This window comes from Crocodylus siamensis, chromosome 15 (assembly GCF_052110815.1).
Source record: "Crocodylus siamensis isolate JL-2025a chromosome 15, ASM5211081v1, whole genome shotgun sequence".
In the NCBI taxonomy this organism is placed as follows: Eukaryota; Metazoa; Chordata; order Crocodylia; family Crocodylidae; genus Crocodylus; species Crocodylus siamensis.
In genome coordinates this window covers 39,595,861-39,612,565 of record NC_143409.1, presented here as the reverse complement: position 1 = coordinate 39,612,565, position 16,705 = coordinate 39,595,861, and the positions used below count along the sequence as shown (strand labels likewise).

The 16,705-nt window shown below is 48.5% G+C and overlaps 1 protein-coding gene across 1 annotated transcript in view; it reads left to right on the top strand.

The window, feature by feature from the left end:
- Positions 1-3,221, top strand: part of LOC149852397 (mucosa-associated lymphoid tissue lymphoma translocation protein 1-like) — a 54,536-nt gene extending 51,315 nt beyond the window's left edge. Inside the window, exon 15 of the mRNA XM_090029540.1 lies at positions 1,223-3,221. Coding sequence (XP_089885666.1) covers positions 1,223-1,585 — 363 coding nt within the window. The 3' untranslated portion in view covers positions 1,586-3,221. The remainder of the gene's footprint in view (positions 1-1,222) is intronic.
- Positions 3,222-16,705: the final 13,484 nt, after the last annotated feature.

The following is a 16,705-nucleotide window of genomic DNA, read 5'->3' as shown; positions in this document are numbered from 1 at the left end:
GAGATCTTGCATGTTCCTGAGTTTGCGTGTCCTGGGACTGACTGAAAGCAAGCATTCAGAGGAGGTCACAAAGCAGGGAGCCTCTCCCTGGACTAGGGATACTTCTAGGAGTTGTCTGAAGTTTGACTGCAGTTTAGTGACCAAGCCAAGTCTGGTCCCTCCTCTCCCTGCTGACACCTTCCTTTTATGCCCTGAGGCTAGAGAGCATTGGACCAATGGCTGGAAGTTGCAGCAAAGTAAGTTTAGATTGGATATCTGGAAAAACTTCTTCGCTGTTAGAATAGTGAGGCAGTGAAACAGACCGCCCAGAGAAGCTATGGACTCTCTCTCCATCACTGGACGTGTTCAAGTAGAGGTTGGACAGCCACTGGTCATGGATGCTTTGGGCATAGCCAGGCATGTGTTCTACCATGGGTATTTTCCATGCTTTGCTGGTTTCCCCCTGCTGTCCTTTTCTGCTATGTCAGGGTGTTTTTAAGCCTTCCCAGAGGCATTGGGTGCTGGCTACTGCCAAAGATGGGGACTTTGACTGGGGTGTGCCAGTGTCCCTGCTGGGACTAAAGCCAAAGGTTCCTGGCTAGAGGGTCTTCCTCCTCCACTCAAAGTCAGACTGATTGCCATATTTGGGGTAGGAAGGAATTTTACTCAATGGTCAAACTGATATGGACTGTGGGGATTTTTGCCGCCTTCTGTAGTGAGGGCATGGCCCTCTACCTGGGAGTTACAGAAGCAAAGCATTGGCTGCCGTGGTTCTTCTGATTTATGTGTGGTAGGTTAGGGTGTTAGGTCTGTGTTGGGTTAGAGTTCACAGCAGTCCTATAGGAGTTGAGATTATTGTTTGTATGGGATGGTTTGGCTAGGGATGATCCTGCCTCAGGCAGGGGGTTGGAATAGATGACTTCTGGAGGTCCCTTCCAGCCCAACTTCTCTATGAGTCTATAACTCCATGACATTGTCTCCCAGGCCTTTCTGCTTCAAGCAAGTGTCTGGGCTACAGCACAGATCAAACCCATTCCTCACAATGTCTTACCAGGATGTTTCAATACATAAAGGGATGCCTAACTAGAACACAGACAAACCTGCTTATCCAGTCAGGTGGATTGGTTGATTCTGAAGTCAGGCAGTGGTTGTAGTAGTCTGCTTTAGTTTTTCTGTCTCTGTTTCACATTGTGTCCTTTGTTCACCACCTCCTCTCCCCCTTCCCCCACCTCCCCTGCCCCAGACTGATGTGTTACTGCAGCTGGATTTGCACTATACTCAGCTGGGCACCAAGCAGAGGGCTCGCGAGAGTCTGCAGAAAATCCTCAGGAAGTCACTGGTAGCACAACTGTTCAGCCAGAAAAAGTGTGTTATCCCACCCTGCCAGGAGGTATCAAAACCTACTTCCAGCTCATATCCCAAGGATGGATCCATGGTACCTGCAGTCCAGAAGGGGCAAGCATCGCTGGAAGTGGAGTCCAGGCGCAGCTCGCAGTGCAGCAGCCAGTCGAACACATGCAGTGAGCCCGAGGAAAATGACGAGAGTGACCTGAGCAGTCTCTGCTCAGCACTGCTCAGGGCCAGCCCAGGACAGGATTGCTCCTGAGTGGGGTGTGAATTGCTGTCCCTGGAGAGAGGTGGGGATTCTCTCACTACAGGAGGACGGCTTTTCGGGTTACAAGCGATACTGCTGCCATAGCCTAAGCCATACTCCAGAGTCTAACATGCACTATGTCTGGACAGTCAAGACAGCTATTGGAGAGGTAAAAAGAGTTGCCCCCTGTGGCCATCTCGCTGCTGCATCTCCTCCTCCCCTCCCTCCCCAGAATAGCTGGATTCCAGTATCTGTCCCACTAAGCATGGAGGATCAGAGGCCTTGTGAGCAATCTCTGCCACACTCAAAGCTCTATGCAAGGACCCTTGGCAAAGGAGTGACCATCATGCTGAGTAGTTAATGTGACAATCATAGGATTTCCACCAAAAAGTCATCCATTTACAGACAAAGTTGCCACCTGGGGGCTCTGAAAGACAGACTGCAATAAGCAAAGGCCTGGGAACAAGCACTAAAACTGAAGGCATGGAAAGGTACAAGATAAAGGAACGTTGCAGGCAGGGGGTGCAATTTTAATGCAATAAAATAAAACCTTTAATGCTGACCACAGCATTGTGTAAATATTGTAACAGATTAAGAAATAACAGTTTTAAAATGGCATTGGCATGTGATTCTTCTTGTACCTGGTGTTGAGCTGCTGCTGTGCTTTTCTATCTCACAGGTAGAGCATATGTAAAAAATATTTAGAGTGATGTGCGGTTGTGTTTCTAGAGTGTATATTTTACCTCTGTATTTGGGATTGGGATTTTTCTTGAAAATACATTGCTGTGTTATTCAGAGAAGGCATATAGATAGAGTGTATGTTAACATGTTTATTAATGCAGATTAGAGTTAAGGGTTTTATTATATTTAAAGGCACAGTGCTTGAGGTATGAAATGCATCTAGTGTTCTTGTATGGCTTGATGTATTGCTTCCTAGCAATACATCAAGTATTTTTCAGGAAAAGGTATATAAAGTCTGAATTGCCTTTCTAGAATCTAGGTGAGGTGGCTGCAGTCTTAAATGTAAAGAGTCTATTTTCCTAATACAAGAACTCCTTCTGTCCTTCTTTTTTAAAAAGGAGTCCCAGGAGTATAAGCTGTGGGGTTGTTGCCAGTTCATCCCTAAGCCCTGTGAAGTTTCACTCAAGTCCTGTGGCCAGGGTTGAAGTGATCCGTGGGTCCTGTGCTACGTCTTTGCAAAAGGATGAGACATGGACCCTCTACAGGTGTGGACTGTTGTGGATTCATTGAAGTCCATGTGCTGAGATATCACCTCAAGACTGCTTTTCTGCTAGAGCATTTGAAATAGAGCACACTGTACCTTTTGCAGCCTAGGTGCCTGATAGCTGGTGACCAGGGTGGTACCAGTCGCCAAGCTGCACCCATCACCAAATGTGAGGACTTCCCAAAGGAAACAGCAGCCTCCTCCAGCAGGTGACACTAACATTGCACAGGATTGGTGACTTTCAGGAAAGCAGCCCAGAAGAGCCTACTACTGTTGGGTACATGAGTCTACCTACATCCATCTTGGTTCTGAAGGCTGATGAGATGTGTCTGACCATAGCAAGTACCACATGTTCTCACATACAGCATGTCCAGAAATATAATACACAACTTGTTTTTAATAGGCAGAAGGATTTTAAAAAGATCTTTCATTCTTGTAAGTAACTGGGCATGTCTACACCTGCAAGCAGTAAAGCACATTAACGCTGCGTGTGGACTGACTTGGGACATGGGACTAACTTTAGTGCTCCTAGCTTTAGTCCCAAGTTGGTCGAAACATACAATATTACTATGCAATAAGGCATCTACATATGTGTTACTGCACAGTAACTAATTGGGTGTAAATTTGATACCTACATGATGCAGGTATCAAATTTATGCGAAGGTGGTGTAAGTCACCATATTTACTGTGCAGTATGGGCATGCATGTATAGACATATGCCCATAATGTACAGTAATTTGGTTACTACACAGTAAATATGCACATGTAGAAGTGCCCACTGAGTAGTAACAGCTAGGGAGCAGAGTCTCCTTGTTCTGCTCTCTGTGAGTCGCTGCCAATTTTCCTTTCCCTTTTCCCTGTAAGGGCAGAAACTGGTTTTAAGAGTGTAAGGCAAGGATTTCTTAGGGTGCCATCTTTTATTGGACCAACAGTGTGGTTGGGATAGAGTTAGATGAGCTTTCACATATGAAACACACAAGTCTAATGAAGAATGTCTTGCTTTCAAACCTTGTCTAACTCCATCCCAACTATGCAGTTGGTCCAGTAAAAGATGGCACCCTAAGAAATCCTCACCTCTTGTGTAATTTCTGGACCATCATGGCTGCAACATCACTTACATGACCATCACATAATGAACACTGCAGTTTCCAGCACCTTGAGGGGGAGGGAGGGGGCGTTGCATGAAATATGCACAAAAATATGGCATGTCACTGCAGACATGTGAACCTCTCCTGCTGTATGCATGAGGATCCCAGGGAGGTTATAAATTATTGTAAGCTATATGATAGATACGGTAATTGGGGCTCAAGATTGCATTGCTAGCCACTTGGTTTTGCTAGTCAAACATCAAACTAACCAAATTTTTAATACACTTATTAAACTCTTGTAACAAATGTGGACACTTAACAGCTCCAGGAATCTAGAGCTAGAATTTGGAGCTGGACCATTCCCAGTGGTGGCAGATGACAGAACAAGGAGCAATGGGCTCAAGTTGCATCAAGGGAAGTTTAGGTTCGATATTAGGAAAAAAATTCTCACCAGGAGGGCAGTAAATCACTGGAACAGGTTACTCAGAAATGTTGTAGAATCTCCATCCTTAAACATTTTTAAGACCCAGGTAGACAAAGCCTTGGCTGGGATGGTGTAGTTGGGGATGGTTCTGCTTTGAGCAGGGGGTTGGACTAGCTGACCTCCTGAGGTCCCTTCAACCCTCATTTTTTATGATCCTATGAATCATCTGCTTAGATATTTCACTTGACCCCCACCCCTGCTGTCCTGTCTGTTAGCACCAAACTGCTCAAAGGGAGAGCCTCAGTCCACAGAATGCCCTCCTGGTTTTTCTGGAGTCAAGTGAGAGACAAGTTGAGAATGCAGGCGCTCAGTCCAGGATCTGCTTGGCCACTGCAGGCCCTGGTGGATTGACTGGCACTGAGTTCCTTGGGCATTGTTTTTAGCTTGCCTGTTGGGGGACAGCAGTATTGCCAGGGTTGATGTCTCAGTGCAGCTGACCAGAAGCATCATTAGACAGAGGCATAAAAAGAAAAAGAGAATCCTGATACAGTAGGGAGAAAGGAATCAGCGACACGAGGGAGGGAGGAACAGCTGGAGTTCTAGGTTTCCATTACAGGAGCTTGGGATACAGCTGTGGAGACACTGATGTCATCTGGTGGAAAGGTTGATATAGTCTTCTCACCTGGTCCCTCTGGGCCTTTTTTCTTATGGTGAGACTGCTTTGGTCTGTTGTTGTAACAGTTCTGGAGCACTGGAGCTACAGCAGGAGCTAGGAAAACATTGAATCTAACAGCAATGAATTTAGCTCATATCAGTGTTTTCTCTGCTTTCTGTACAACACAATTCACATGGCTTTCCTGTTACCTGCCACACACCTTGGACAGCATAAGACTTCAACAAATATCATGCAGCCCTGGGAGTAGCCTAAACCTTGATGGTACCAGCCCCTTTGCTTCTATGAGGTACAGTGAAGACGAAGAGTTAGGGAGAATAGCTGGCTTGGGGTAAACTACAATGCCTTCCCCAGAGCCAGTTTCAGATCTTCACTGACCAGTTGCTGGAGAGTGCACAAGTGGATGGGACTTATTTTGTTGGTAGTAGACACAGTGCCAGGAGGGAGCCCAGTAGGCACATCCCAAACATCTGCCAGCGACTCTGCCTGGATTGTGTTACATGCGGCCTAAACTAAGACTTCAGATTTTTATTCCGTTACCTGTATTAGCTTTCATAGCCCCTATATCACTTAATGGATTAATTGCTTTGCTTTTCTCTCATCTGCCCACCTTGCCTCTCCAAGCAATGCCCCTTCCTCTTTTCCTCCCCACTTCTTTTTCTTTTACAGTGCCGGCCTTAGGGAAAATGGTGTCTTGGGTGATCTTGTATTTTGGTGCCCCCTTCTTGCCCCTCACCCCAAGTCAGCCACACTGCTGCAGGCAGAGGCAGATAGGCAGGGGTGCAGGATGCAGTCCAGTGGGAAGGCATGGCATGGAGTAAGTGTCACCCCACTTGCATGTGCCTGGTCTGGCTCCTCCTGAGCAGTACCTGGAGGGGGCTGGGCACTGCTTCTCCTGCCTGGGGCTGGGATTGGCTAGGGTGGGAAGAGAGTGCTTCTGTAAGTGTGGGCTGATCACATGTGTGTGTGTGTGCACGTGTGTTTGGTGCTCCCTCCATTCCCCCCCCCCCCAAACCACAGCGCCCTGGGTGGTTGCCCACATTGCCCACCTCTAAGGCCAGCTCTGCCCTTTTATTTTAACCATTGCTGTCTATTTAGCAACTCTGCTTCCTGCACTCCTTTCTTAGCATCTGAAGGACAAAAATCTTATTCTTCCCTGATTTTTAGCTAGTCTGTAAGGTGCAATTCTACCCTGCCTTCTGCCAGACTTCAGACTAATACACCTAACTATAGTACCTCTCTCTGCCATAACCGCCAGGACTCAGCAGAACTTTGTTGTTACTGGAATGCTGGTTTTGTATAGAAAGTGTTGAACCAGCTTGACCAGCTGTCTACAGGGTTTTTTTCTCTCTCCAAATTCTGTGGAACAAATTCTGCAGCTTTTCCTTGGAGTAAATCTGAAGGGGCACCACAGAAGTTAAGAGCTACTCTCATTTTCAGTGGTGTAACAAGGAGCACTTCTTAGCCTGTGCTTCTACACCAAAACAATGATGTTCCCTGGGACCTGGAGAAGTAGAATTAATGCTGGAGGCTTGAGTTCAGCATCCTTAGTTACAGCACGAGTCATTTGCAGTATCAGAGATGGAAGAGCCTATAGGCTCCAGTGGGTGCATCTACGATAAGGCGCTTTTTCTAATGTGCATTAAATTTAGTAACTCCAATACGAGGTACTAAAGAAAAGGACATTGGGCTGCCTTAATGCACAGTAATGAATGATTTTCTAAGTGACACTTAAGGTGCAGTAGCCTATTTTACTGCATGTTAGCATAATTGCATGGTTTTTTACGTGATGCTTTAATACACAGTTAAATAGTAGGGCCGCACGAGGCTTGGGGCAGTGCTTCGGGCCGGGGCAGCTGTGGCTGGCGCGCTCCAGGACCTGGCCATAGGGTACACTGGGGAAACAACAAAATAGTTATAGCTGTGTTGTGTTTTTTGTCCGATTTGGATGAAATTTTCAGGGATGGTAGACTCTGCAGAGCGGATGAAGTTTGACAAGTTTCAAGAAGTTCGGTGCAGGGGTTTGGGGGGAACGGCACCCCAAATTCATGAAAGCAAAACTGTCAAATCTATGTGTTACAACATGCGGGGGGGGGGGCGGGGTTGGTGGTGAAAACTGCAGGACTGGTAGCTCTTGCTGAGGCCAGAAAACCTGCCAAGTTTCAAGAAGATTGGTGCAGGGGTTTGGGGGGAACTGTCCCTCAAGCTGCTGACAGACAAAACTGGTGCCCTGGGTGCTTGCGGGACTGATGGTGTCTGTCTTGGGGTGGGGAGGGGGGCACTGCTGCAGGCCTGGCTGCTGAGCTGCTGTGTTCCCAGTTACCAACAATCAGTTGTGATTCACTCAGGGACCAGCTCAATACACAGGACCTAGCTAATGTAGCCACTTAATTGCCATTAATTAACACCTACAAAACCAGGCTAAGGAGAGGAAAGCATCAATGCCGACAATCAGCTGCCCCAACGAAGACCGACACAGCCAGTCCCACAAGCACCCAGGGCACCAGTTTTGCCTGTCAGCAGCTCGGGGTGCAGGGCCCCAGGACCCCCCTGCACCCATCTCCTCCACAGCTGACAGGTGTTGTGACCACAGCAGGGGCCACCATCCCTGCAGCTGTCACCCTGCTGTGCCTTAGCACACGCAGTGTCACCCATGTCACGAGTTTTGCTTGTCTGCAGCTTGAGGGGCAGTTCCCCCCAAACCCCTGCACTGATCTCCTTGAAACTTGGTAGGCTTTGTGGCCTCAGCAAGAGCTACCGGCCCTGCAGTTTTGCCCCCTCTGTGGTGTAACGCATAGATGTGACAGGAGTTCTGTCCTCAAGAATTTGGGGTGGAGTTCCCCCTGAACCCCTACACCCATCTTCGTGAAACTTGTCAGGCTTTGTGGCCTCACCAGAGCCCAGCACCCCTGCAGTTTTCCGCCCCCTGTGGTGTGACACACAGCTGTGACATGAGTTTGGCTTACAGGAATTTGGGGTACAGTTTTGCCCAAATGCCTGCACCGATCTTCTTGAAACTTGGCAGACTTCATGTGCTCAGCAGAATCTATCCGTGCAAGTTTCATCCAAATTGGACAAAAACCAACAACGTTATAGCTATTTCATTGATTCCCTATTCTACCCTATGGCCGGATCTCCGAGGCGGCTCCGACACTTCGGCCAGACCGAGGCAGAAACCCGGTCCCGAGCTCGAATCGGATCGCGGCCATCCAAAGCAGCTGGATCCGAAGCTGGATCGGATTGCTGGCAACTCGCACAGGCCTATTAAATAGGCTACTGTACATTAAAGCGCACGTGTAGATGCGACCCATGTAACCCAATATACCTAAGCCCTGGGACTCGTGTGGGATCCTTTCCTAACGATGGAGACTGTGATGCTGCCTGTAAGTACAATTGCCAAACACTTCCCATCTAAGACCGCTCTTTGCAGTGGCTTACAGCTCTGCCAGGCTCTAACAGCCTGGCGTGAAATGTTCCATGCTGAGTGCCTGACTTGGATTGATTTATATATATAAAGCTTCAACCAAAGCAGTTCAGCCATTTCCAGGAAAGAGATTAGGGGAAAATGCTTTGTTCTGCCCATGATCAAAACAAATCCATACAACCAGTTCACTGAGAAGCTCCCTGGCCACTAAGCTTTGGACCATGGATTTAAAATCTGATCACAGTATTTACTTTGCAAGTTCTAAGTAAGAAAGTTCTGCAGATCTCAGTCTCTCCTTGCTCCATGGAGGTTTATTACAGCTTGTCAGCCAACCTCTCCACAGACTCTTTCTGCCTGGGGTGTGCTCCGGCCCTTCCTGACTTCTGTGTGTCAACCAGACTTTGTGCTGTTCTCAGACAGCAGCTGGGCCAGGCATTGGACTGAGCATGTTGTATCCTAGGACTATAGGGAAACCAGAACTGAGGGTGGGGTGCCAGTCTCTCTTGTGCTCTGATGAGATAGAGTGTAGCTGATGCAGCAGGTGAGAAGAGGACCACACAGAGGCAGAGGCTGTGTGGTATGCAAGTACAGAGGAGAAGGAGAATGGGAACTGGGCTGGGGGAGAGGTGCATAGAAAGAAAGTAGGAACAGGTTTAGAGTGGTGGATAGAAGCAGACGGGGGAGGAAGCAGGCTGGGGGCCTACGGACAGAAGGATCTTTCACCACTCTTATACCTGACACTGCATTCCCGGCCATCAGCAAACAACTTCACAACCCACCAGCACTGTGGGTGTCTCCTAACAACCTAGTCCAGAACCTGCTGCTGCTGCTGGTTATTATCACTTCAGTAGCCCAAGTGGCAGTGATGTGTCCTGTGGATTGAAAGAAACAAATCATACTGATGTCCCAAGTGTGAGTCAGTGTGTTGCCACTTGATAGATTTTTGCAAGTTCTCTTGTTTTTAAATGAGGAAAGTTTTCCCGCAAAGACAAACCAGCTTTCAGAGAACAGAAAGGTTCCTAAATCCAGCACTCGCAAGTTAGGACATGCAAGAGTTGAGGCTGCACACGTCTGCTCACCAGCCTTTATTTGCATCCTCACATTCTATTTTTTTCCACCTTATCCTATGCCAGAATGAAAGGTTCCCCAGGATGAGTCAGGGCTCGGCAGTGAGACCTGTTGTTTGTGAGAAGCCATGGTGGTTTCCTGTAGAACTCGGAAAGTGTCATGAATAAGGCAGGGGCTTCCAGATAGAGAGAGGACAATCTTGCAGTTAAGGATGCTACATGCGTCCTTGAAGAATGAAAGTCTATCCCTGCCACTTCCACAGCACCTCTGTGTGATGCTGAATGTGAAGGATTAAAAGAAACATTAAATACTGTATTTTCTCACATACAATGCACCTCTGAATATAATAATCCCATTTTTGAAAAGGTAGCATGAAGAAAAAAGATCTTACCTTTGGGTAAGCACCTGACTGACAGCAGCTAGGGAGCCAAGTCTGATCCAGAGTCTGCTGCCAGCCTCACAGTGCCACACTGGGTCTGGGGCCAGCACTGAGTCCAGTCTGGTGTGGAAGGCATAGGGCTGTAGCCCAGTCCAGCATGGCAGGTCTGGGGCCACTTGCCTGATGCAGGGCCTTGTACTGACTCTGGCCACAGACTGATTCCCCTTTACTGACTTAATCTGACCCATGGGGCCTGTCTTCAGAGGGTGGCTCCCCATGGGTCTGGGTATTTGCAGAAGAGAAGTGGTAGTAATATTAATTGCCTTGGTTCCCAGAGAGGCAAGACTGGATGCTACCAGCACACCCCTGCCACTGGATTTCCAGACCTGTGGGGATCCCTATTTCTCACCTATACTGGGGACCCTAATTTCCACCAGCTGGTTTTGAGGAAAGGTGTGAATTATATGTGAGAAAATATGGTAATTGACCCGCCCAGTGAATGCAGCAGCTGTTTGCTTGGAGAAATAGCATGTGACCACATTATGAAAAGACTGTGCCATAATGTATAGACACAAGGGGCAAGCACAACTAGAGTTTCCTATTCCTATATGGGAGTGTTCAACTTGATGACATTAATGATGGTTCTAGAAGAAGGTTTCTAACCAACAGAGCCATATGCTACTCCAAATATATAGAGACAGGAGCAAAGTTTGTGCCATGTCGGAGCATGCAAACTCAATTTTTGCTAATGGCCAGGAGAGAAATTATTGATAGCAATGCCCCTTAATAAGGCCCCCAAATTCTTCTCTTCTTTCAAAGACAATTTCAGAACCTGCTCTGCCATTGTTATTAATCACACAAAATTAGTTCCATGGTGCTTTGTCACAGAAGAGAAAAAAATATTTCATAAAAGGATGAGACTGGGCAAAGAGCTTGAAGTTTCCTCTCATCTTTTGAGATTTAGACAATCTTCTGCGTTATCATTGACCATTTCAAATATAATGGTCATCTTACATCCTCACAAAAGATGAAGAAAGCCTTTGAAGTTATCAACCAAACTCTGCACAGACACAAAAGAACCAATATGACACACACACATGATTATGAGCTAAATTCTCTTTGATAATGTGGCTTTACTAAGTTGGAGCTTCTTTTGTGCATGGCATTGAGAAGGGGTTGATGAAACGGGCATGTTATTAAACTTTACAAATGGAGGAGGCAAGCTAGAGATTTCAGCTATGATTTCCAGAACCTGATATCAAAGAGTTGCCTAATACGTTACATTTCCTACTGAAGATGAGAAAATGAAGCACTTACACAACTCCTGAGAGAGTGACAAAGCTGCTATGTTACTGGCCTCAGGACTCACAACTGGCTCTCTGATCCCATGATATGTCTGGATAATGAGAAAGGCAGTAACCTCTTTCCATAGCTATGATTAGTAACCAGAACTCAGATCCAGCAAAGCACTTGAGCCCCTGCTTAATGTCCAGCTCAGTGGAGGCCTGCTGAAGGTCTCCTGTAAATGGTAGCATTGGGAGTAGGAGGCAGTTAGAGCTTTTGGCACTTGTCTGGGAGGATGTGGGGTTGTGGGACAAACACATTTGTTAGATGTGTTTGATAAACTTACCAACCATGAAGTAGCTGACGTGAGTGACATTTCAGAGTCAACTGAGATGATGTGTGACAGTTCATCATCTTAGAGATGTTGGTTCTGACTGCACAACCAGAAACACAAGGCACTGTCTGTGTTATACTCAGGCTGCTCTTCTAAATATTTCTTAGAAATTAGGTCATATTTCCAATGGGAGCTTCGGTTTGGGAGCACAGTTTTGTGCAGATACCTCAGCAACTCCTGCAGGTGTACGTGACAGGCAAAGAGCCCTAGTGCCATGTCTCAGCATCACTGCGGATGGCCTAGAGGCTGCAAGTGTGGGCAGTTTCACGTAACATAAACCAAAAGAATTCTGTGCACTCACACACGCATGTAGGGATGGGCAAAGATGCAGGGGCATAGACACATTGCATGGACAGACAGGCCACATGGATTGCACCTAGGCACATGCATCTGCCCAGGTACACCAAAAAGGCTGTATGAACATACAGACATGTTTGGACACATGTACACAGATGGTCACACCTTCCTACACTTGCTCATATCCAGACCTACAAGTTCTCTCATACACATAACTCTCCCCAGATCCCCAGAGCTCAGGATCTCTCAGTACTCCCTGCATCTCTGCAACTTGAATGGGGTCAGGTGGGGACATTTATTTTTTCCAAAAAGAGGACCCCAAGCTCCTAGCCTTTTCTGGCTATCTGCAAGCAAACTGATAAAACAGAGCAACACTTCAGGGAGAAGACTCCTCCTGCCTCATCTGGAAGCTGCCAGCTGCTCCCAGAAGCTCATTAACCTCCATTACAGCCCCGGTAAAGGCTACTTGATAAGAGTGAATGAGAATCCTGAGACAAAATACTTCAAAACTGCAAGGACGCACAGTCTGAAAGTGAGGCCTCAACTTCCTGGAGATAAAAGCAGTCATTAAAAAGGCATAAACAAAGGGCATCACAGTTGTGCCGCACGTCTTTAGACTCAAGTGAAAGCTGAAATAACCTTTTACATAATTCCATTAGCATTTCCAGTGAAAGTGACGGCATTTGAGGAGGTAGAGAAATGTATTTTCTTATCATCCTGAAAGGCCAAAGGTATTTATCTGATTTAATATTTTATAATCAATATTAAGCAATACAGAAAAGCACGTAATGAGTTAGGAGGTGGCTGCGGTCTAGGAATGGCATGGCCATATCCTTGGCACTCAACCTTAGCGTAGCATAGGGGACCTTGAGCATAGCAAAGGGCTGGATGCTGTGGCCCTCCTTTAAGGCCTATGAAAATGCCAGGCTTCACTCCAGATCCCATTGTGTCAGCTGCCCCCAGGTTAACAGACAGGCTCACATGCAGTACTCCCTAACAGCAGTTTCTTAAGGAAAACTCTGCTACCCTGAGGCCCCCAAGCCAGTGGGAAGACCATAGTTTCATAGTTTCTAGGGTCAGAAGGGACCTGAGCAGATCATCTAGTCCGACCCCCTGCCATCCCAGGAAAGAGTACTGGGGTCAAACGACCCCAGCAAGATGTTCATCCAACCTCCTCTTAAACACCCCCAGGGTAGGGGCCTGCACCACTTTGCTTGGAAGTTGGTTCCAGACCCTAGCCGCCCTGACCGTGAAGTAGCGCCTCCTGATATCTAACCTAAACCTACCCTCTGCCAGCTTGTGACCGTTATTCCTGGTCACTCCTGGCGGTTCTTGGGGGAACAGTGACTCCCCTAGTGGCTGCTGATCCCCCCTGACTGGTTTATAACAGGCCACAAGATCCCCCCTCAGCCTTCTCTTGTGGAGGCTGAACAGGTTCAGGTCCCATAGCCTCTCCTCATAGGGCCTGCCCTGTTGTCCCCTGATCATACGAGTGGCCTCCTCTGGACCCTCTCCATGCTGTCCACATCCCTCTTGAAGTGCGGCGCCCAGAACTGGATGCAGTACTCCAGCTGAGGCCTGACCAGTGCCGCATAGATGGGGATCACCTCTCTGGACCTGCTCGAGATGCATCTGTGGATGCAGGCCAAGGTGCGGTTGGCCTTCCTGACTGCATCCCCACGCTGCCGGCCCATGTTCATCTTGGAGTCAACGATGACCCCCAGATCCTTTTCCGCCTCCATGCTGACAAGAGGGGAGTTCCCCAACCGGTAGGTATGGTGCCGGTTATTCCTCCCTAGGTGCATCACCTTGCACTTGTCTGTGTTGAAACCCATCCTATTCTTGTCCGCCCACCCTTGTAACCTGTCTAGGTCTGATTGTAGCCTGTTGCATCCTTCCAGTGTGCCCACGTCCCCCCACATCTTAGTGTCATCAGCAAATTTGAACAGGGTGCTTTTTACCCCCTCATCCAAATCGCTGATGAAGATGTTGAACAGTGCGGGCCCGAGGACCGAGCCCCGTGGGACCCCACTGCCCACGTCCTTCCAGGTTGAGAAGGACCCATCCACCACCACCCTCTGGGTGCGGCCCTCCAGCCAGTTGGCGACCCATTTGACTGTGTCAGTGTCTACACTACAGCCCCCCAGTTTCTTAATGAGAACGGGGTGAGAGGCAGTGTCAAAAGCCTTCAGGAAGTCCAGGAAGACTATGTCCACTGCTACCCCTGCATCTAATGATCTGGTGATCTGATCGTAAAAGGCCATCAGGTTGGTCTGACAGGACCTGCCACTGATGAACCTGTGTTGGTTGCCCCTAAGCATGCAGTCCCCTGCTGGCCCCTCCTGGATGTGTGCCAGCATAATTTTCTCGAACAGCTTGCCTAGGATCGAGGTAAGACTAACCGGCCTATAGTTTCCCGGGTCCTCTTTCCTGCCTTTTTTGAAGATGGGAACCATGTTGGCCCTCTTCCAGTCCCCCGGTACCTCACCAGAGCACCACAAGTGTCTGTAAAGCTGTGCCAGGGGACTTGCAATGACCTCGTCCAGTTCCTCTAGAACTCAAGGGTGGAGATCATCCGGGCCGGCTGACTTGAATACATCCAACCCCTCCAGAAGCTCCCTGACTAAATCCTCGCTAACCCGTGGCCCAGGTGTGCCTCCCCCAGGGCCCGAGGGGGGCCCAGCAGGGAGGTGGCTGTTCTGGTCCCGACCTAGGAAGACGGAAACAAAGAAATTGTTAAACATGTTAGCTTTGCCGTCTTGTGTGACAACCAACTTTCCCATCGCGTCCTGCAAGGGCCCCACATTACCCGGGACCTTCTTTTTACCCCCTACATATTTCAAAAAGGACTTATTGTCCTTAATCTGGGAAGCTAGCCCCAGTTCCATCTCTGCCTTGGCCTTCCTAACTACTCCCCTACATCCCCGAGCAACTACAGAATAGTCCTCCCTGGTGATGACCCCTCCTTTCCATTGGGTGTAAGCCTCCTTTTTAGCAAGGAGACATTCCCAGATGCTTTTGGTGAGCCACGGAGGCTTGTGTGCTCTCCTGCTCCCTTTGATCCTCGTTGGGATTACCTTCCTTTGGGCATGGAGGATCGTCTCCTTAAGGAGCGACCACTGTCCTTGGACACCTGGCTCCCCTCCCCTCCAGGACTTCAGCGCTTCACCAACTATCCTCCTTAGCTCGTTGAAGTCTGCCCTCCTAAAATCTAGGGCCGCTGCCTTACTGCAGGCCTTTGCCACCTTGCGCTGGATGGTGAATTCCAGCAGGCGATGATTGCTGTCGCCCAGGTGGTCGAGCACCCGCAGCCCCCTCACCAGGTCATCTTCCATGGCCAGCACCAGGTCCAACAAGGCGTCTCCCCTGGTGGGGCTGTGCACCTCCTGGGTTAGATGGAGGTCCTGCACTCTGACCAAGAACCTACATGAGCGTTCAAGACCTGGCTGACTGCTCTTCCCAGCAGATGTCCGGGAAGTTCAGGTCCCCCATGACTACCACATCCTTAGCCTTCACTACCTCTGTGAGCTGACCCAAGAATTCCTGGTCAAGCTCTTCTCCCTGGTTGGGAGGTCTGTAGTAGACTCCCACCGTTAAGTCCCTTTCCCCTCAACTGCCTTGTACTCTAACCCAAAGCACTTCAGAGTGCCTCTCCCCTGACTCCTTGCTGATTAACGAGGATGTGTATTCCTCCTTAATATAGAGCGCCACACCCCCACCTCTCCTTCCTATCCTGTCCCTCCTATACAGCCTATAGCCCTTGACATTCACTGCCCAATCATGCGTTGCGTCCCACCACGTTTCCATAATCCTCGCTATGTCCGGGCTGGTGTCAGCCAGCAGGAGGGTGAGTTCCTCCTGCTTGTTGCCCATACTACGAGCGTTTGTGTAGAGGCATCTGAGGCCTCCTGTGGGTGTGTGTACTGACCCCCTAGTCCCAGCGTTACCCTGGCCCCTATCTCTTACCTGTTTATTCACTTCGCTCATTGGTCCGGGCTGGGCTGTAGTTGTGGGTGCTGTTTGGTCTGGCAGTCTGATGTTTCCTCCGCCCTCCGACCACTGGCTGATTCTCTCTCTCAAAATCTCTGAAAGTCAGGGGAGTTCTTTTACTGCCTCCTGGATGTGGCCTGCAAAATGACCTGTTTAAGCTTTGTATCTTCACTGCCTTTTGTTGTGTCTTTTTTATCATGGCAAGACAGGGCCTCTCTGCTCAGCCAGCCCTGTGGACATAACCCCTCTGATTTACAGACATTTTGCCTAGTGCTCTTTCTGGTCCTGACAAACCTTGTCAAGGATGCTGGTGTAGAACAGCACCAGATGCCAGAACCCTGTCCCATTTGCCAGTGTGTCTACTGTGAGCATTGCATGGGGTGATGAGGAGACATCCTTCCTGACTTCCAGGGGAAAAAAAAAGGAAGCAGCAGCTTTATGCCTAAAGCAGAGAGAAAGAATCCTCCCCATATCATGCAAATCAGTCGCTTTGCAGAGGCTGGTAAATATGTTCATTTAGACCTATGCAGAGATTGTTAGACACAAAGAGGCATTGATTGAAAGAGTTCATGTTTAGCTATAGTCCTCTGGTTTTCTGTTCAGAGCCTGTTGTGTTCTGGTGAGACCTAGGTTACAGAAGGGGAAAGACAAAGGATAAAGAACTGTGTCAGGGCTTCTCACCTTCCCCTGCAATGGGTGACTCCCTCTGATTTCACAGTCCTCAGAGGCTCTTGGCCTGTGCATGAGAAAACTTGTCTCATCCTCAGTAGAGCTCATCATGGTTTACTGTTCCCTGAAGACCTTTGGCTGCCAAGAAACTCAGATACTTCCATTCTCTCTATTTTTTCAGAGGATCTCCTTGGAGACCTAAAATGTAACCACTGAC